The sequence below is a fragment of the Chiloscyllium punctatum genome, chromosome 3 (assembly GCF_047496795.1).
Source record: "Chiloscyllium punctatum isolate Juve2018m chromosome 3, sChiPun1.3, whole genome shotgun sequence".
NCBI lineage: Eukaryota > Metazoa > Chordata > Chondrichthyes > Orectolobiformes > Hemiscylliidae > Chiloscyllium > Chiloscyllium punctatum.
The window spans coordinates 61951590-61973333 of NC_092741.1; the positions used below are offsets into that span (position 1 = coordinate 61951590).

The following is a 21744-nucleotide window of genomic DNA, read 5'->3' on the forward strand; positions in this document are numbered from 1 at the left end:
ACGATTAAAAAGGACAGATCAGTCAGCAAGTTGACTTGTTTTGGTCAAGACATTGTGATGGACAAAGTAGAAAGATTTGCTTAATTAATCTGCACTCAGTCAAGAGGCTTGATCTTTTATAATAGGTTTACCACGAATAGAGATATGACCAATTATTATTAAATAACTATCTAAGTGTATATATGGATAAATGCTTAAAACATTGTAAACCACCCACAAAGATGCCTATTAAAAGCAGCATTGGACCTGGCAATAATCTTCCAGAAAATCTCTACAAATTCAATGTTAGCCAATCAATTCCCAGGCACCTAGCCGATGGACCTGAAATGCTCATAAATATGCTATAATTTTCTACAAAGATAATCAGGTAACAGAGAAACCCTGACACAATAGAATTTTATGTTATATTCATTTTACAGGAGGTGTTTGTGACTTTCAACTTAGTAATTGGAATGGATCATAGACATCTGGCAATCTACAATGCAAACTTTCATCTGGAGAACAACTGCTTCTCCTCTCCACCTCATCACCATACCCAAGAAGTGTTCAGATGATTCCCACATATTGAACCCAACTGCTTTCTAAAAATATGTTTCTGAAACAGTAGATAATTTAGGGGTCAGCCACAATCCATACATAATCTACTGAATATCAACATTGCAAGATACCCCTAACACTGGACCACAAAGAAAAAGCCTTTCACCTGCTCTGTAAAGCAAAATTTCTTTTCATCAACACAATGAAGAAGCTGTTGCATTTTGGCAAAATTTTAATCATAAAACCTTTGAAGACATTTTTATAGAGAAGAAAGTGCATCCAACTCAACATCTGTCAAGTCAATTAACTATCTTGACAAAGGACTTCCAGATTACTAACATTAACTTTGGACTTTTCAATTCCAACTTTTAAAAAATGAACAATCCTCTGTGCTTTTCATTTCAACTTAATATGTTACTAACTGAATAATCTCTTCACCTTTTCTGATTTTATATCTCCATGTATGTTTGTGTATGTTGCAAAGCAATCTCTCAATGTGTTAGTGTGTGCGACATAAACTCTACTTCTGATTGTTAACTTTACCATGGTGCTGTGGTTCTTGGAAGGCAGAACCCACAACAGAGGGAAAGAGGGAAATGTGCTCTCTTGTAAAAGAAAAGGAACAATCTGCTTGCAGACAAATCATGAGAATGATCATGAGAATAAGAGAAAGCTAGATTTCCTTTAGCTGGAGATGGCCATTGCCTGGCATGTTCATGACATATATGTTACCAATTAGAAGCACAAGCCCAGAGGTTGACATGGGTTGCTTCAGTAGTTAAGCAATAATAAAAGCAAAGTGCTAGAGAAACCCAAGAGGTCTGACAGCATCTGTGGAGATTACAAGACAGAGTTAACATTTTGTGTCCAAGTAGGACTCTTCTTCAGAAATGAAAGGAACTTGCAAATGGTACTTTTTTATGCTGTTGACAGGGAGCAGAAAGAAAGAGGAACAGATTATGGGGGTGTCAAGAGCAAAAGACAAAGGGAGTTATAATCGTGATAAAGGAAAGAGAGAGATGGAAAATGTGAAAAGGACAGAGTGGGTCCAATCTGATGACAACAAAAGTAACAGGTCACAAATATAACATAGTCAGGGAAAAGCAGAAGATGCAAGAAAAATTGGAAGACACAGGTCAAAATCTGAATCTATGGAACTCAACATAGAGTCCTACAAGATGTAAACTATCTTGCTCCCATGCTAATATTTACACTTTTCCTACTACAGTGTTCCAATGAAGTTCAACACAAGGTGAAAGAAAATATTCTGCTTAGGCTTTCCTGTTCCCTTTCATTTCCTGATCTACAGCTATTTCTGGGATTACTTGTATCCTTTATTATGCAGATGCAAAACACCTGTTGATTTATCCTGCCTTCTCATTCTCCATTAATTCCAGACAACCACTTTCTGAAGGACCAATGTTCACATTGATAATTCCATCTTAAATATCTACAGAAGTTCTTATTCTATACACTTTGGGGTTTAGAAGAATGAGAGGAGATTTAATTGAGGTATATAAGATGGTGAAGAGGATTGACAAAATAGATATAGAAAGGATATTTTCTCAGGTGGGGCAATCTAGGTCACTGATTTAAGATAAGGGGTAGTAGTTTTAAAACAGAGATGAGGAGAAATTGCTCTGAAAAGATTGTGAATCTAGGAAATTCACTACCCCAGAATTTGGACATGCCAGGACATTGAGTAAATTTAAGGGAGAAATAGACCGTTAAATTGGTAACATGTTTAAGGCTTACGGAGAGTGGAGTTGAGGCCAACATGAGATAAGTCTTGATTAGATCAAATGGCAGAGCAGGCTTGAGGTGCTGAATTGCTTACTCCTGCTCTTGGTTCTTACGTTGTTATCTAGCTTACTGCTAATCATTGCCACAGTGTATGCTTTTTCTTTCAAACTGACGCTATTCTCAACTTTCCTAGTTAACCACGATTGACTTATCCCACCTATAACAGCCTTCTTTCTCACTCAGAGTTTTCTTTGTTGTGAGTCATGAGCCATTTTCTTAAACATCCACCATTGTTCCTCAACTACCTTGCTGCTAAACCCCTTTCCCAGTCCACTCTAGCTAGTTCTGCGCTTATTTCTTGTTATTTATGCTGATTTAAGCTTAATACAGATGTTTATAACCTAAGTTCCTCCATTCCATTTTGAAACCTAAATTCTACAATATTATGGTCACTGTTTCCTAGTGGATCTTTCCTTCTGACATCATATTAAACCTGCTTTATTACACATCACCTGAACCAAAACAGTCTGATCCCTTAGTGGATCCAGAACAGATTGTTCCAGGATATAGTTCCAAACATAAATGAACCTGACCATCCCAATCTGCAAGATTAAAGAAATTCATGATTAATATATTGCTTTTTTTAAAAACATGCCCTCACTGTCTCCCAATTTATTCTCAATTTGAACGAATTGTTAGGGGGCATACAGCCTACTCCTACCAGTAGTATTCTTCCCCTTGTTATTTCTCATCACCTTATGTTTTCTACATTCTCTGATCCAAAATCACTTCTCGCCATCGCACTTATTCCATCCCTTATTAGCAACTGTATCCCACTATCTTTCCTTTCTACCTATCCATAAAAAAAGCCAAACATCCTGAATATGAGTTTCCAGCTTCGACCTCCATGTAATCCTGCCTCTGTAATGGTTATGAGATCATACCCATTTACCTGGATTTAGGTCTTTAATTCATTTATGTTGCTTCAAATACTGAGCACACTCAGGTAAAGAGGCATTAATTTTGCCTTACCACTTTTTCCCTCTTTGACAGTATTTACTGCTGTATTTCTGTACTGGTACACTTTTTTCCTTCCTGTCTTACACTTGAACAATGTATGCCTTGAATTTATTTATCCTATGCCAGTTTACCCTTAACTCAGGTAATAATCAAATTACTACTTTGGAGGTAATTTGCTCTTTTAATTGCTCGTGCACCTGTCTAACTTCATTGACTGGCACCCAACATCCTTTTGAACATCCATACTTGTAATGCATCATCATTTACATAATAACCTGCCTTTCTATTTTTCACACCGAATTGTATTGATTCACATTTATCAATGTTATACTACATCTGACGTGTTCACACACATGACTTGTCTAGATTGCCCTGAAACCTCCTTGTATTCTCATCACAACCCCACCCTGTTTTGTGGTGTCAGCAAACTTGGAAATACTACATTTGATTCCCTCATTCAAATAATTTATATATGTATCATGAGTAGTTGGAGCTGAAAACTGATTTCTGCAGTGCACCACTGGTCATCGCCTATAATAGACCCAACAGACCGCAGGAAAAGTGCCGTTAATTCCACTTTGTTTCCAGACTGTCAACCAATTCTCAATCCGTATTACTTAAATTTATTTTTCCCACTGACTTCTTATGTGGGACCTTATCAAAAGCCTTCTTAACATCGAAATGCATCACATCCAACTGCTCTCTGTTATCTATTAGATTAGTTACATTCTCAAAAAGCTCCTGTAGATTAGTTCAGCTTTCATAAACCCATAATGATTTTATCCAATACTGTTAATGCTTTCCCAGTGTTCTGCTGTCACATCTTTTCTAATAGTCTCCAGCACTTTACTCACGACTGATGTGTGGCCTATAATTCAGTTTTTTACTCTTCCTCCTTTGTTAAATAGTGGAGTTACACTTGCTATCCTCCAGTCTGTAAGAATTGCTCCAGAGTGATTAGAGTTTTGGAAGATGATCACCAATTCGTTGAATATTTCCAGGATCACTTGCTTTAGTACTTTGGGATGCAGATTATCAGGCCTTTGGAATTTGTTAGCCTTTAACTCCATTAAATCCTCTCGAACTTTTTTTACTAACACTGAGTTTCATCAATTCTCCCTCTCACTAAACAATCGTATACGCATCAAATCTTCAATTCAGTATTATATTTTCAAACTTAAGCAGATAACTACATTTTCCTCCGTAGTGAACTAAGAACTAATTCTAAAGGATAGAAAAGTTGGAAAAAGCAAGCAAGCACCTCCTTTCCCTCCTCCCCTAACTCTCTTATTCACACAACTCTCAGCACTGTTCAAAGTTCACTTTGCAATGCCTCTATCGTTATGCTCTGAATCTAAAGAGTTCGCTCAGGTGCAGAAAAAGAATGTAAGCTAGTTTCTTTAATTAATTAACTTCTGCTATTCTCAACTAAACAGCTTTTACTTAAGCATTTGCTTAAGCCAGGATAATTTTTATTTTTAATTTCTAAATGTGGTGGCGTGGTGGCATGGTGGCTCAGTGGTTAGCACTGCTGCTTCACAATACCAGGGTCCCAGGTTCGATTCCAGCCTCAGCCGATTGTCTGTGTGGAGTTTGCACATTCTCCCGGTGATTGCGTGGATTTCCTCCGGGTGCTCCGATTTCCTCCCACAGTCCAAAGATGTGTGGGTCAGGTGAATTGGCCATGCTAAATTGCCCATACTGTTAGGGGCATTAGACAGAGGGAAATGGGTCTGGGTGGGTTACTCTTCAGAGGGTCGGTATGGACTGGTTGGGCCGAATGGCCTGTTTCCACACTGTAGAGAATCTAATCTAAAATTTAGATTTCAAACAGCAAGTGACAGTTAAATATTATATGTAAATTATGAACAAATTATACCTTTCAAAACAGATTAAAAACTCAACGTAGTCTACTGTATTCACTGCTCACAACGTGATCTCCTCCAAATTGAAGAGTCAAAGTGCAGACTGATCAGTAAATATAGTAGACGAGATTAAGTGAAGTACTGGTAAGTCACTACTTCACTTGGAAGGTGTGTCTGGAGCCATGGATAGTGAGGAGGGAAGAAGTAAATGGGTAAGTGTTACACCTTCTGTGACTGCATGGAAAGGTGCCATAGGAGTGTGGGGAAACGGGAGTGGAGGAGGAATGGACCAAGGTATCCCAGAGGGAATAGTCCTTGTGGAAGTACAAGGATTCTGAATGTCGTGGGCTTGTTGGGCATTAATCTTTGTGCTCCCATTAAAGAGCTTGTGTGCCAGAAGTACATATTGGAGTTTCTGGTGCAACCAGTCCGAACATGTGCACTGAAACGGATGGTAGGCATTTCGATAATGTGCTTCTAGCAACCAAACTCAAAATTACTCCAGGGCACATCAGCATTGCATTCTCAGATTTTGAGTTTCTTGGATGGGAAAACAAGTGAATAGCAGACTCCCATAAAACCTCCTATTTAAGCTTTATGTTCATACATTGTTTATTTATGAGACTTATGGAACTGAATACTATGTTTTCAAGAATTCTATGGTACAGATTGTAAGCAAATTTTTATTAGCATTTAAGTTGTAGAAAAGTATATTGTGACAAAATATGTTCTTATTCTTACCTCGTTTCCCCCTCCACTGACATTGGCTCTTTCAGTGTTTTCATCTTATCCAGTTTCTTGGCTAATTTTGAAGACATGCGTGAAATTTTTTTAATTGACTGTTCCTTAACTTTCTTGGCTGTATTTCTGACACCTCCTGTATCTTTGGCAGCAATAGCCTGCTGGTAAGCTTGGATTAGGGAATCTACATCCTCTCCCATATCATTCTTTTTCACAATTTCAGTCTGGTATTCCTCTCCAAAGGCACTTTTTGACCTTTTTTCTCTGGATTTTCGCAGGATCGATACAGAGTCTGGATGAGGGGCCCCCTCGACAAAAGAATGTTCACTTGCTTTTTTCTTCTTCTTCTTGGTTTTGGCTGGGGTTTCATCTTCAAAGAGCTCATCATTGTTGATTTTTTCAGCCACAGAGGTCCTGTCATTCAATTTGTTTTTTGAGAAGCGGGGACTTTGCTCCTCTGGGTTATAAGTGTTATTTAAAATAGTTTCATCGTCTTCATTATCCTTCTGTAGACTAAGTTTATTCCTTAATTTTTCAAGCTAGACAAAATTTAAAGAATAATATATCAGGATCATAAACAGCAGTGCTAAAGACCACTGGATTCAGCCAAGTAGCCTCACAGTTTAAAAACACACACACACTGGAGTTCAGAATGAGAGGCACTTTCAATGAAACAAACAAAATTCTTAGGTAAATTGACAGGGTAGGTCCAGAAAGATAGTTTCCTCTTGAGGGAGAGTGGAGGACCAGAGGGTAAAATCTCGGAATAAGTGGAATGCCATTTATGACAGAGATGAGTAGTGGATTTCTTTACTACAGAGGGCAGCATAGGTTAGGTTGTTAAATATATTCTAGTCAGAAATAGACTGATTTTTAATCAATAAGAGAACCAAGAGTTCTGTGTAAAAGGTAAGAAGTGCAGTTGAGGATGATCAGATCAGCCATGATCTCATTGAATGGCAGAGCGGTCTCAATAGGCTGAATGGCCTACTTTTGCTCCTAGTCTTTCGTCTTCACTACACCTTCAATGAATGCTTACTTGTAATTATGCAACATTGTGGTATTAAAGGTCTCATCCTTGTTTTCAAATCCTTCTAAAGCTCAGTCCCTCTATTTTTGTAATCTTTTTCACAACCACAAATCTCAGATGGCTATACTCCTAATTCTGGCCTCCTCTGCATTCCCAATTTTAATTAATGCATTCTTTATGGCTTTTGGCTGCCTTTTCCCCTGAGATCTGGAATATTCAGTCTATACCTCTGCATTACTTCTTTAAGTCATCTGATCAAAGCTTCCAATAACTCAGTCATCCTTTCCATGAGTTAAAAAGTTGCTTGATTTGTTGGAATGTTGGATTTGATAATCAGTTTCATTCTTAAGTGGTAAATTATTCAAGCATTTAAAATATAATTTTTTAAAGTGGTCTTGCTATTCTATACTGTCTCTTTCTTTCTTCTCAATGAATTTTTTCTCTATTTGAAACTAATTTGTCTTAATTTATTCTCAGTCATCCTGTTTTTGTCTCTAGTCTTAACTTTCGTGGCTTCAAGAGACAGACTGTTGGTCCTGTCTTTCACCAACTCTTCCTTAACAAATGTGTGGTACGAAAACATTTGAGCTGAAGGATAAGGTTTAAAAAGTGAAATTAACACTCATGAATGCCACCAGATGCCTTGTTTTGTATATTCTGGAATATTAATTCTTTGTACAAAATGCTAATAGTTTAAACCTTCATTTGCACTGAAGTTTTAAGAATGTAAGTTAAATATTAAGGTAACAAGTGGATTTTCAGGATTCAACACATTGTTATCAACGCACATATTATGTTCAAAAATGAAGACTTAGTTAAGTTTTTTAAAGAAATCCAATTTCCATTATATACCTTTGTTAGAAACTTTGTCACTGGTCACTTAATGCTGAATTAACCTTTTCCTCATAACTATACCTTAACATTGTTTTATAGAGGGCTGACTGAAGGTGATTAGATTGCAAACATCATAGGCAAGGTTTTCCCAGGATACTTAAGGTGCTAACAATCCCCCAACGTGGCTAAAGTAGGGTCCTGAGGTGAAACCGTGGTTTAGCCCAAATTTATAGTGGTCACTATTTTGTAAAGAACTGGGAACCCTTTATAATAAATTACCCAAAGTTGTATGTTTACCACAGACTTAAACATGCTGTGACTTATTAATACAGAACTTATTTTATGCCCATTTTCAAAATAATCCCTCAATAAACTGAAAGTTGATCAAAAAATATCTTCCATGCCAAAATCAGAAATCCTCAATTTTGATGCAATGTTAGCAGTTTCAATGACAAATGAATGAGTATGTTAAGGGAAGACCAACAATAGCCTTGCTATAATGATCTCATATTATACAATAAAATGGCAATCTTTTATCTCATAACACTGAGTACATCATTTGCTTAATCTTTTTCAATATGATTGAGCTCCAGCGTTAAGTCACCTCTATTTTTCTAACAAAATTGATGTGCAGATGCCATTCAAACACTGCAACAAAGACCTATGAATAAAGACTTAAAAGAATGACATGTTGTCATTCATAATCTATACTCACCACAATATTTTCTTGGGGAGGTATGTTCTTTTTTGATTTCTTTTTCCCAACAGTTAAACCAGAGTAGTTTTTTAACACTTCTTCAAACTGAGCCTTTGTCTTTGCCCGGGCTTCACTTTCTCCTATAAACCGTAACGGTCAAAACTGACTATAAATTCAGCAATCACCCAAAGGCAAATTTAGGATATATAAAATGGTATTCATTTTACATTTTCTGTGATTCATATGACATTTATGCAGATTGCAAAAGTAAACAGGAGGCAAGCAAGAACAATTTTGCAATCTTCAGTGAATATATAGCCAAGATTTTTACATCTTAAAAATAATAAGGTCAACATGCTTTGAAGAATGTACTATAGCAAACAAATGACAAGATCACAATGTCCACTGTGGAAACGGAAAAAAGAATGGAGTCATTCAAGTAAGTTGTCAAAAGGATCAATGCCAAATTAAAGTTAATTCAGTTAATATAGTTAAATAAAAAAAGTTATAATCTTAGAACTGGGTTCTCTGTGAAACTGCAAGTTGCCATAGCATAGTAATCAAGATTTTAAAAATAATTTTGTTTCATTGTTATTAACAATTATTTATCTTTTGAATTTCTTTTGCATCAGTTTTATGTTGGCCTCATTATCCTATCACGATAATAAACTATCTTCCATTGACATCAGTTATATCGCAGCTAACTTCCGTTAACAAAAGAAACATAAATATTGATTTAAAAACTGGTTGAAATCATGTTCAGGGATCAATCATAATGTCGAAGTAGTTCTATTAAAAGAGAAAGTGGGAAGGGATGATAAATCAATGATGAGAAGTAGTGCTGACATGGTATACACAGTACGCTGATCACTAGCCTTTCATATTTTAGAAACTAGACCATAGGGGTAAAAGTATCTCTCTTATTCATTGGCAGACTGGGCCTTACTAAAAATGATCCAGAAGCAATTGAGCAGGGAAATCTGTAATGTCTTCAGACTGTTTATTTTTTTTGAAAAGTTTGTATCGATTGTAAAGACTCAATTAATAGGAAGAAATACTAGTCCATATGACTTGACCCTTGACTTGGAAACAGTACCAACAGGAATAAAGTAAACAGTTTTCAGTTTGCTTTTGCCAGAGCTGATCAGACTGTTTATATGATTTATTAAAAGGGTTGAATAAAACAGTCTCTGGGAATTTAGGTGGTTGTGACCCGAGCACATAATGTCCTACAGAATTATGATGCGGAGGTGCCAGTGTTGGACTGGGTAGATAAAGTTAAAAATCAAACAACACCAGGTTATAGTCCAACAGGTTTATTTGGAGGTACAAGCTTTCAGAGTGCTGCTCCTTCATCAGGTAGCTAGTGGGGCAGGATCACAGGACACAGAATTTATAGTAAAAGGTCAAAGTGTCATATAACTGATGCGATGTATTGAACAAAGTTAGATTGCTGTTCAGTTTTTCATCACTTAGAATGGGTTGCAGCTTTCAATTAATTCATATGTAAATACAAGAACTTCTTTCAAGTCACATTCCCAAGACAACTTAAGGTTTTTAAAACAAAGGTGACATCTCAGCTCAGACAATGCATTAAAAGTGAGAGGTTAGAGTCTATCTGTATTCTAACCTTGAATCGAAATTATGTCATTCAAGTGATGACAGACTCCAAAGAGCTTGGTTGGAATTTAACTTCCAATTAATTCAATTCAAGGATAAATCAGGACCTCGAAAAAACATGTAAGAAAGGCACCATTACAATAATCATGGGGAATTGCATTATGCAAGTGGACTGAGAAAGTCAGGTTGCTAACAGATGGTTTTTTGGAGCAGCTTGTAGTACAGCGCAGTAGATGACTGGCAGTTCTGGATTTAGCAATGTATAATGAGGCAGAATTGATTAAGGAGCTTAAGGTGAAGGAACCCCGAGAGGGCAGTAACCATTATATGATAGAATTCATCCTGCAGTTTGAGAGGGAGAAGCTGGAATCAGATGTAACAGCATTACAACTGAATGAAGGTATCTACAAATACAGGAGGGAGAAGCTGGCCAGAGATGATTGGAAGGGGAGCCTAGCAGGGAAGACAGTGGAGCAGCAATAATAGGAGATTCCTAGCAATTTGGGAGATATAGCAGAAATTCATCCCAAGGAAGAAGCAGCATGCTAAGGGGAGGTTGAGGTGATCATGGCTGTCAAGGGAAGTCAGGAACAGCACAAAGCAACGGAAAAAGTAAACATTATGCTAAAGATTAGTGGGCAGCCAGAGGATTGGTTGGCTCTGAAAACCAGCAGCGGATAACTAAAAATAAGTAAGGGGGTGATAAGATGAAAATGAGATTAAGCTAGCTAGTAATATTAAAGAAGATTGCAAGAATTTATAAAATACCTAAAAGGTAAGAGACAAAGACAACATTGGGCATTGGACTGGAGACTAAGGTTGGAGAAGTAGTAGTGGGGAACAAACAAATGGCGAAGGATCTGAATAGATACTTTGCATCAGCGTGCACAGTGGAAGACACCAGCAACAAATTAGAACTTCAAAATAGTCAGGAGGTAGAAGTGAACACAGTGACCTTCACTAAGGAGGTGTTGAGGAAGCTGAAAGATCTGAAAGTGGATAAATCACTTGAACCAGATAGACCACATCCAAGTTCTGAAAGAGATAGCTGAGGAGATATGGAAGAATTGATGACGATCTCTCAGGAATCACCGGAGTCAGGGATGGTCCCCCAGAGGCTTGAAAAATGGCTAATGTAACACCTTGTTTATGAAGGGAGTGATGGGGAAGACAAGGAACTATCGGCTAGTTAGTCTGAACCTGGTCATTGGTAAGATTTTACAGTCAATTATTAAGGATGAGATTGCAGTATAGTTGGAAGTGCATGGTAAAATGGAGTGCAGTCAGCATAGCTTCATCAAGGAGAGGTTACACTTGACAGATCTGTTAGAATTCTTTGAGGAGGTAAGAAGCATGTTAGACAAAGGAGCGCTAATGGATGCGGTCTATTTGGATTTCCAGAAAGCCTTTGACAAGGTGCCGCACTGTACCCACAGGAGAGACAAGGACCCAAGGGCACAGTCTCAGAGCAAAGGGATGACCCTTGAGAACTGAGATAAGGAGGAATTTCTTCAGCTAGAGGGTTGTTAATCCATGGAACTCATTGCTGCACAGGGTTGTGGAGGCCAAGAAATTGAGTGATTTTATGATAGACATAGATGGATTCTTTATCAGGAAGGGAATCAAGGGTTATGGGGAGATGGCAGGAGAATGGGGTTGAGATGCATATCAGCCGTGATCAAATGTGAAGCAGACTCGATGCCAAATGGCCTAATTCTGCTCCTAGATCTTATAGTCTTACAGTAATAAAGTGAAAGATTCTATGTACAGGAGACTGAGTTAGAGCCTTTTAAAAATGTATATGGTAATGACCTGTAAATCTGAATAGTGCAGTTGCTTATGGTTGTGTTAGATATACTTTTATTATATTGATTTCCTGAAGTGAAATCTACTCTTTTATTTGAATGAAAATTTGCTTGTTCATTTTTATCGACTTTGATTCATGTTCACATACAAAACGTACTTTGAGAAATCTTGCTTTCCTTGTGCATTATTTGGTAAAGTTATTTATTTTGGGTTTATGGTTCTTCCACAGGGATTGCAATAAAAATGAGTGTGCGAAGTATCAACCCAGTTTGACAGAAAGCTTAAAGTTCAACAAAAAATAAGAAAGAGCCAGATGATGGTAATGCACAAAATATAAAAAAGGTCAAACTAAAATTGAGGGGGCTCTTTTGAGATTGGGACAAAAGTATGTAGTTATGCTATTTGATTTGACACTTATTAAAACTGCTCTTGACTGCTGAAATGAGAAGTGTTACACTCAGCACTAACATCTTCCACCTTAAGGTGTGCACTCTATAAAAGAATAAAAGCAAAATACTGCATATATTATAAATCTGAAGTAAGACAATGAGCACTGGAAAAGCTCAGTAGGTCCAGGAGTATTTGTGAAGAGAGAACGACAGTTAATATTTCAAGTAAAATCTGTTTCTTTTGGAACTGCTTCCAAATGGAAGGATTCCATAAAAGAATCATATTGAACTCAAAACATTAACTATTACTCTTCTCAGGTATTGTCAGACTTGAGTTTTTACAGCACTTTGCTTTTAATTCTGAAAAAGTTTTCAGTGAATGAGATCAATTCAATATCAAACAGTACTTTTATCAAGTAAAAAGCAAAACAAAACTGCAGATGCTGAACATGCAGGTGATCATGAACTTGCAGCATTTTCTGGGCTTCCACACCCTCCCACCCCAGGACCTGCATTCCAACCGGTGAGGCTGATTGACCCTAGTATGTACTTTCAGCATTTTCTAATGTCTAGCATTCTCCTTTTATATCAAAATCAAGGAAGGTATATCATACCTGCTGGCATCTTTCGAAAGACTTTGTCTAGAGATCTTCCTGATTTGCAACATTCCCAGATAAAAACCTCAGGAGGGAGTCAACCTAAAAATTAATCAAAGACTAAAGTTAGGCATCAAAATTAATGGTTGTGCATGTGAGTAGAGAAGGGAGCAGAGAGGAAGGAGCCTAGATTTTGTGCACCAACAATATGCAATAAGGAAAATGTTCGCCCAAACTATTGCTGTGATAAGTCCATGTTGTCACAATAGCAATAACATTTTAAAGTTCCATGGACTAAAATGGTTTTAAATAAGAAAGATTAACTTAAAATAGCCAGAGCAAATAGTAGGCTGCAAGGATTAGACAAGGTTTGCATTCAAGAATATAAAATTATCTGAACTGAAATTCACACTTTTTATTCAAAAGCATTAAAATTATTCTACCCTGTCAGGTGTGAAAAATATCACTCACTTATTTTTATTTACAAAACAAAAAAAGGTGTGTTTGCTGGAAATCTGAAACAGAAACAGAAACAACTGGAGAAAGTCAGCATGTCAGGTAGCATCTGTGGAGAGAAAGTTGAGTTAATATTTTAGGACCAGTCACCTTTCTTGAGTTCTGAAGAAAGGTCTCTGGACCCGAAACATTATCTCTGCTTTCTCTCCACAGATGCTGCCAAACCGGCTGATTTTCTCCAGCAATTCCTGTTACTGGTTTTTTTTTAGTGGGGGTATAGCATATTTAAGTTTATGTTTAGTGGGATGTATAACATATTTAAGATGAAAGTCATCACCTACAATTATCAAGTTTGGAAACAATTAACTCAGACATTGAAATACACAAGCTCCCTGAAATACATATTTCAGGGAGGTGCTTTTGACAAAGCTATTTGATTACCTGTCAGTAGATTAACTTCCATTAGGTAAATAAACATACAATAAACTGATTCTCATTAGCCAGAAATTAGAGAATTTTGATACAAAACCGCCACTTGAACTGCATTAAGCCACAATCATGTAACTTTTACACAGACACTGACAGCTGCTTCTTACCCACTTCCCAGGCATTCTCAATGAATGGATTGGTATGTTAACAACCGCTTGCTCATCAAGGATCTATCTATGTCTGCCTTAGAAATATTCATACTTCCATTGCCTTTTGAAAGAGTTTCAAAAGATTCTCGTCTTTGTCTTAAATGGGAGATCCCTTATTTTTGAACTATGATCCCTAGTTCTAGATTCTCCTACAATAAGAAACATCATTTCCATATTCACCTTGTCTAAATCCCTCAAGATCTTATATGCTTCTTACTCTTCTAAACTCCACCAGATACAAGCATTGCCTGCCCAACCTATCCTCACAGACAACCTGCTCATTCAAGGTATAAGTTTGGACCATCTTCTCTGAATGGTTTCTAACATATTTACATCCATCTTTAAATAAAAGAGTCCAAAACAGTACATCATACCCCATATATTGTCTCACCAATGTTCTGTATGACTGAACAAAGCCTTCCTATCTTTGTGTACAACTGCCCTTACAATAAACAGTAACATTCTATTATCTCTCCTGTATCTGCATACCAATCTTATACGATTCATGCACTAAGAATCATGCGCCAGATCTCTCTACAGCTCAGAACTCTACAATATTTCACATTTGGATAATCTTTTGTTCTTATTCCTCCTGCTAAAATCGACAATTTCACATTTTACATTTTTGCCATTTAATTGCCACTCACTTAACCTATTCCGTACTGCAGCTTCGTTCTGTTCTCTTCAGAACATAGAACTTACTTCCCTACCTTGTTTCCCCATAAGCAAATGTAGAAACCTTTTCTTTGTCACTTTCATTCGTCATTTATAAACATTTAAAAAGTTGAAGTCTGATCCCTGTACAAACATTCATGTCACCTTGCCAATTTGAAAATGACCCATTTATGCCTACTGCTTCCTCACAGTTAGCCAATCTTTTATCAATGCCAATCTATTACCCTTGACACAATCAGATTTTATTACTTGCAATAACTTGCATGTAAATCTAAACCTAAGCCAGTACTTCCGTTAGTTCCTTTTTACTCACAGCACGTACTACAACATACTTTGTTTTAATTGGCATCTTATAAAGTCATGGTACCGTATGGCTCAAACTGGTCCATGCCATACAAAATGTCCATCCACGCTAATCCCATTTCCTTGCACTTGGCCCATAACCTTCTAATCCTTTCCTATTCATGCATTCTCCAAATGCCTTTTATATGTTGTTAATGCAATTGCCTCAACTACGTCCGCTGGCATCTCATTCTATACGCGTACCACCCTCTGTGTAGAAAAGTTGCCCCTCAGGTTCCCTTTCATTCTTTCCCCTGTAACCTCAAACTGATGTTCTCTTGTCCTCGATTCCCCAACCCTGAGAAAAAGGCTGAATGCACTCACCCTGAGTGCCTCTGAACTGGCACTCTTGAAAAACCAGTAAAAATTAAATACCTGAAATAATGGAAGTTTACTGTATCATCAGGATCTCCACAGTGACTGAATAGCCAGTTGAGGTACAGGTGAGAAAGTTCTCTGCCAGCAAGTTTTATTTAAGGCAAAGTGGCGTTATTATTTAAGTGATTCATGCTGTAACTAAAGTATAACAGCAATGTGAACACTTCCTGCATTACGTTTCTATTACTTAGCGTGTATTTTACATTGACTACGTGGACTTCTTGATCAACCGGAATAGGTCTCATGCCATTGTATGTTGGTCTCTAATAAGTTTGTTGTACTTCAAAAATAAACCTCAATTAGTTAAGCATGACTTTCCTTTCACAAAATCGTATTGATACTGCCTGATAAATTTGAATTTAACACCTGCCCAACTATTACATCTTTAGTCATTGATTGCAAAATCTTCATTATAACAGATGGCAAGTTAATTGGATTGAAGTTTTCTGCTTTCTGTTTCTCTCCTTTTTTGAATAAGGAAATGCATTTGTTATTTTCAAATTTATTGGAAGCTTTCCCAAATCTAAAGACTTTGAAAATAACATAAATTATTTCACTCCATCAGAACACAGGGATATGTCAACCTGCAACTCCAACAATTTACTCAATACCACTGATTGTAATTTTCCTGACTTTCTCTCTGTCTTCCATTTCCTGATCAACAGCTACTTCTGGGATGTTTGTTGTATTTCCATAGTGAAGACCAATGAATAAAACATGTTCTATTCGTCAGTTACTGATTTCCTAGATCCACTTTCTGTAAGACCAACACCCACAATAATTCACAATTTTCCTTTTTAAACATCATAAGAAACACTTACCATCCATTTTTATAGCTCTAGTAAGTTTTCTCCTGTATTCTAATATTCCCTCTTTTTAAAAAATTTGTTCTTAGAACGTAGATATTAGAATGTACATTTATTTATTTAGTGCTGATCAATAATTGTCCTTGAGTGAGCAGTCTCCTTGAATTGCTGCAGCCCTTGGCGTGTAGATATGTTCACAGTGCTGTAAGGAAGACTGTTCTAGGATTTTGAGCCAGTGACAGAGAACAGCTATATAGTCCCAAGTCAAGATACAATGCAATTTGGAAGGCAACATACAGGTGTTAGCATTCCCATGCATCTGCAGTATTTGTCTTTTGAGATGGTAATGTTCATGAGCTTGGAAGGTGCTGTTCAGAGGTTCTTGGTAAGTTATTGCAGTGCACCTTGTAGACGATACACACTGTACCATTGTGCAGTGGTAAAGAAAGTGAATGTTGAAGTTGCTGGTTAGGCTACCTGGATCTTATCAAGCATCATGACTACTGATGGGGCTGCACCCATCTGAGAACATGGAGAGCACTCCATCACACTTGAGAATTGTAAATGGTGGACACAGTCAATAAAATGTGGAGCTGGAAAACGTACAGCAGGTCAAGTAGCATCAAAAGAGCAGGGGAATCAACATTTCGGGTCGGAACATTTCATTAGGACTGATGCAAGGTTCTGACCTGAAACATAGACTCTCCTGCTTCTCTGATGTTGCTGTACCTGCTGTGCTTCTTCCAGCTCCACACTATCAACTCTGACTTTCTAGCATCTGCATTCCTAACTATCTCTAAGGTGGTGAACAGGCACTGGAGACAGAAGGTGATGAGCTACTCACTGCCGAATTCCAAACTTATGGCTTATTCCTCCAGTCACAGTATTTTTATGACTTTCAATCAACTTCAGATTAATGGCAACATACAAGATGTTAATGGGAGATTCAGAAATGGTTATTGAACATCAAGGGGTGATGATTATATTCTCTCTTGTTGGAAATGATCATTGCCTAGCACTTGCATGGTGTGATTGCTGCTGGCCACTTACCAGCCCAAATCTGGATGTTATCCAAATATTGCTGCATATGGACACTGAATGTTTCAAAGGAGTCACAAATGGTGCTGAACATTGTTTATGACTGCAGATATCACCAAATCACCAACTTATGATGGAGGGAGAGTCATTAAAGAAGTAGCGGAAGATGATTGTGATTAAGATATTAATGTCCTATGGAACTCCTGCAGTAATACCATTGGACTGAGATGAGTAACCTCAAACAACCACAACTACCTTCCTTTGTGCTATATTTCTTAACAAATCCAAACCATCTCCCTCTGTCAAGAGCAACTGGCTTACAATACATAGCCAACACTTTTGCGCAGCCCATCTGAAATCCAAGTTTTCCCTATTCAAAAAATGAAAAACTTTACTTCCTGATCTAAACTGAAAACCCGATGTTTAACTGTATACTAGGTTATGAAGATACTATGTTGGGCTTCATAGGAAGAGGATTCAAGTACAGGAGCAGGGTTACCTTTCTAAAATTGTACAAGATGAGACCAAAACTGGAGTCTTGTGTACAGTTTGGTCTTCGTACCTGAGGATGGATGTTCTGGCTATGGAGGCAGTGTAACAAAGGTTGACTAGACAAACTCCTGATATAGCAGGACAGATCTACGAACAGAAACCGGATCAGCAAGGAGTATATTCACTACACTTTAGAAGATTTGTGAAGGTTTGTAGCTCAGGTTGAGGTTTAGAGTATAGGTTTGCACACTGAAAGCAGAATAGAAAGCAGGAGACAACAGTTTCGCTTCACTTAGAGGTCACCACTAATGATGTTACCTAGCCAGGTAATGAAATGTCTGGATATCAAACCTACAGCTCAGTGAGTAAACCTACACCCTAAACTTTAGAAGAACGAAGAGCAGGAAAATCGAGGTTTCGGACAAAAGCCCTTCATCAGGAAGACCTGATGAAGGGCTTTTGCCCAAAATGTCGGTTTTCGTGCTCCTCGGATGCTGCCTGACCTGCTGTGCTTTTCTAGCACCACCCTCTTGACTCTAATCTCCAGCATCTGCAGTCCTCACTTTTGCCCTTTAGAAGAATGAGAGTCTTCTCATAGAAAGCTATAAAATTCTAAAGGGATTAGACAAGATAAATGCAGGAAAGATGTTACTGATGAGGTGGCACCGACAACCAGGGTCACAATTTAAGGATAGTGGTAGGCCATTTATGAGTGAGATAAGGAAAACCTCTTCACCCTCAGAGTGATGAGCCATTTGGAATTTTCTGCCTCAGAACGCAATTGAGACCAAAACATTGAATGTTTTCATAAGGAATTAGAGAAAATTCTAGAGAAATTCTAAAACAGCAAAGAATAAAATGCCTAACAATATCTAAGAATAGAATATCTGTCAACATTAAAAGTTTTACATTAAAGCCCCAAGTGAGTAAAACATCTCCTGATGGGAGAAAATAACTTTTCAGAGGTCTTATTTTTCTTTTTTTGGACCCATCCTGCTTTGCAAATGTGGGTATTAACCATGTCTATAAGTTTGTCCCACTTTCATGCAATGTTGTATAATTTAACATTATTCCTTAATAATTTGCTGAAGATCCCTTGGCAAAGTTGTGAGCTTCTATACAGTCAATTTATGATATTTTATACTCAAATATGAATTCCTTGCAGCTTTCTCTTATTCTTTCAATCTTACATGAATCAGTAAGGATTCTTCTTTCTCTCTGAATATTGTCATATCCTGTTCTCTAATTGTTTTCAGGTGGTAAGGATCTTTGCTCTTCATACCAGTTGGAAGATTCAAGATTTCTTCCCATTAATTAACATTTTACTTTCACACCTGGGTATGATGCTGCCATGTGTCTTTCCAGGCTTTCATTTCGCTGATTTAACTATTGTTCATTCCTTTTTTTGTCTTTGCTGAGTACTAACTTAATAGCATACATGTCATCTACATGGCCCTCCTATGCACACATGCTATATTATCTTTAATTGCTGGCTGTGATGGAATCTATAATACTTAACATCTCTGAGAATCTTTATCTTTGATAGTTTTTGAAGACTTTATTTCCTACCTAATTAATTATACTTATTTATCAAATCAAATCTATATTGTAACCAAACATTGTTAAACCTTCCACTTGACTAATAAATGTGTTGGAATACTCTTAAGTGAATACAATTACAAAAATCAAAGCATAATATTACCATGAGGTAAAAACAATGACTGCAGATGCTGGAAAGCAAATACTGGATTAGTGATGCTGGAAGAGCACAGCAGTTCAGGCAGCATCCAACGAGCAGCGAAATCGACGTTTCGGGCAAAAGCCCTTCATCAGGAATAAAGGCAGTGAGCCTGAAGCATGGAGAGATAAGCTAGAGGAGGGTGGGGGTGGGGAGAGAGTGGCATAGAGTACAATGGGTGAGTGGGGGAGGAGATGAAGGTGATAGGTCAAGGAGGAGAGGGTGGAGTGGATAGGTGGAAAAGGAGATAGGCAGGTTCGACAAGTCTGGACAAGTCAAGGAGACAGTGCTGAGCTGGAAGTTTGAAACTAGGATGAGGTGGGGGAAGGGGAAATGAGGAAGCTGTTGAAGTCCACACTGATGCCCTTGGGTTGAAGTGTTCCGAGGCGGATGATGAGGCGTTCTTCCTCCAGGCGTCTGGTGGTGAGGGAGCGGCGGTGAAGGAGGCCCGGGACCTCCATGTCCTCGGCAGAGTGGGAGGGGGAGTTGAAATGTTGGGCCACGGGGCGGTTTGGTTGATTGGTGCAGGTGTCTCGGAGATGTTCCCTAAAGCGCTCTGCTAGGAGGCGCCCAGTCTCCCCAATGTAGAGGAGACCACATCGGGAGCAACGGATACAATAAATGATATTAGTGGATGTGCAGGTAAAACTTTGATGGATGTGGAAGGCTCCTTTAGGGCCTTGGATAAAGGTGAGGGAGGAGGTGTGGGCGCAGGTTTTACAGTTCCTGCGGTGGCAGGGGAAAGTTCCAGAATGGGAGGGTGGGTCGTAGGGGGGTGTGGACCTGACCAGGTAGTCGCGGAGGGAACGGTCTTTGCGGAAGGCGGAAAGGGATGGGGAGGGAAATATATCCCTGGTGGTGGGGTCTTTTTGGAGGTGGCGGAAATGTCGGCGGATGATTTGGTTTATGCGAAGGTTTGTAGGGTGGAAGGTGAGCACCAGGGGCGTTCTGTCCTTGTTACGGTTGGAGGGGTGGGGTTTGAGGGCAGAGGTGCGGGATGTGGACGAGATGCGTTGGAGGGCATCTTTAACCATGTGGGAAGGGAAATTGCAGTCTCTAAAGAAGGAGGCCATCTGGTGTGTTCTATGGTGGAACTGGTCCTCCTGGGAGCAGAACCGGCGGAGGCGGAGAAATTGGGAATACGGGATGGCATTTTTGCAAGAGATAGGGTGGGAAGAGGTGTAATCCAGGTAGCTGTGGGAGTCGGAGGGTTTGTAAAAAATGTCAGTGTCAAGTCGGTTGTCACTAATGGAGATGGAGAGGTCCAGGAAGGGGAGCGAGGTGTCAGAGATGGTCCAGGTAAATTTAAGGGTGGAATGTGTTGGTGAAGTTGATGAATTGCTCAACCTCCTCGCGGGAGCACAAGGTGGCGCCAATGCAGTCATCAATGTAGCGGAGGAAGAGGTGGGGAGTGGTGCCGGTGTAATTACGGAAGATCAACTGTTCTACATAGTCAACAAAGAGACAGGCATAGCTGGGGCCCATACGTGTGCCCATGGCTACACCTTTGGTCTGGAGGAGGTTGAGCAATTCATCAACTTCACCAACACATTCCACCCTGACCTTAAATTTACCTGGACCATCTCTGACAACTCGCTCCCCTTCCAGGACCTTTCCATCTCCATTAGTGACGACCGACTTGACACTGACATTTTTTTACAAACCCACCGACTCCCACAGCTACCTGGATTACACCTCTTCCCACCCTATCTCTTGCAAAAATGCCATCCCGTATTCCCAATTTCTCCGCCTCCGCTGGATCTGCTCCCAGGAGGATCAGTTCCACCATAGAACACACCAGATGGCCTCCTTCTTTAGAGACTGCAATTTCCCTTCCCACGTGGTTAAAAATGCCCTCCAATGCATCTCGTCCACATCCCGCACCTCTGCCCTCAAACCCCACCCCTCCAACCGTAACAAGGACAGAACACCCTGGTGCTCACCTGCCACCCTACAAACCTTCGCATAAACCAAATCATCCGCCGACATTTCCGCCACCTCCAAAAAGACCCCACCACCAGGGATATATTTCCCTCCCCACCCCTTTCCGCCTTCCGCAAAGACCGTTCCCTCGCGACTACCTGGTCAGGTCCACACCCCCCTACGACCCACCCTCCCATTCTGGAACTTTTCCCTGCCATCGCAGGAACTGTAAAACCTGCGCCCACACCTCCTCCCTCACCTCTATCCAAGGCCCTAAAGGAGCCTTCCATATCCAAAGTTTTACCTGCACATCCACTAATATCATTTATTGTATCCGTTGCTCCCGATGTGGTCTCCTCTACACTGGGGAGACTGGGCGC

At 39.0% G+C, this 21744-nt stretch overlaps 1 protein-coding gene across 4 annotated transcripts in view; it reads right to left on the reverse strand.

Moving 5' to 3' along the window:
• Window positions 1–21744, reverse strand: part of ahi1 (Abelson helper integration site 1) — a 260111-nt gene that overhangs the window by 218296 nt on the left and 20071 nt on the right. For all 4 annotated transcript variants that reach the window (XM_072554134.1, XM_072554114.1, XM_072554123.1 and 1 more), the window contains 3 exons: window positions 12897–12980; window positions 8486–8607; window positions 5907–6445 (listed from right to left, as the gene is read on the reverse strand). In XM_072554134.1, the coding sequence (XP_072410235.1) occupies window positions 5907–6445; window positions 8486–8607; window positions 12897–12906 (671 nt within the window). In that variant the 5' untranslated portion in view covers window positions 12907–12980. The remainder of the gene's footprint in view (window positions 1–5906; window positions 6446–8485; window positions 8608–12896; window positions 12981–21744) is intronic.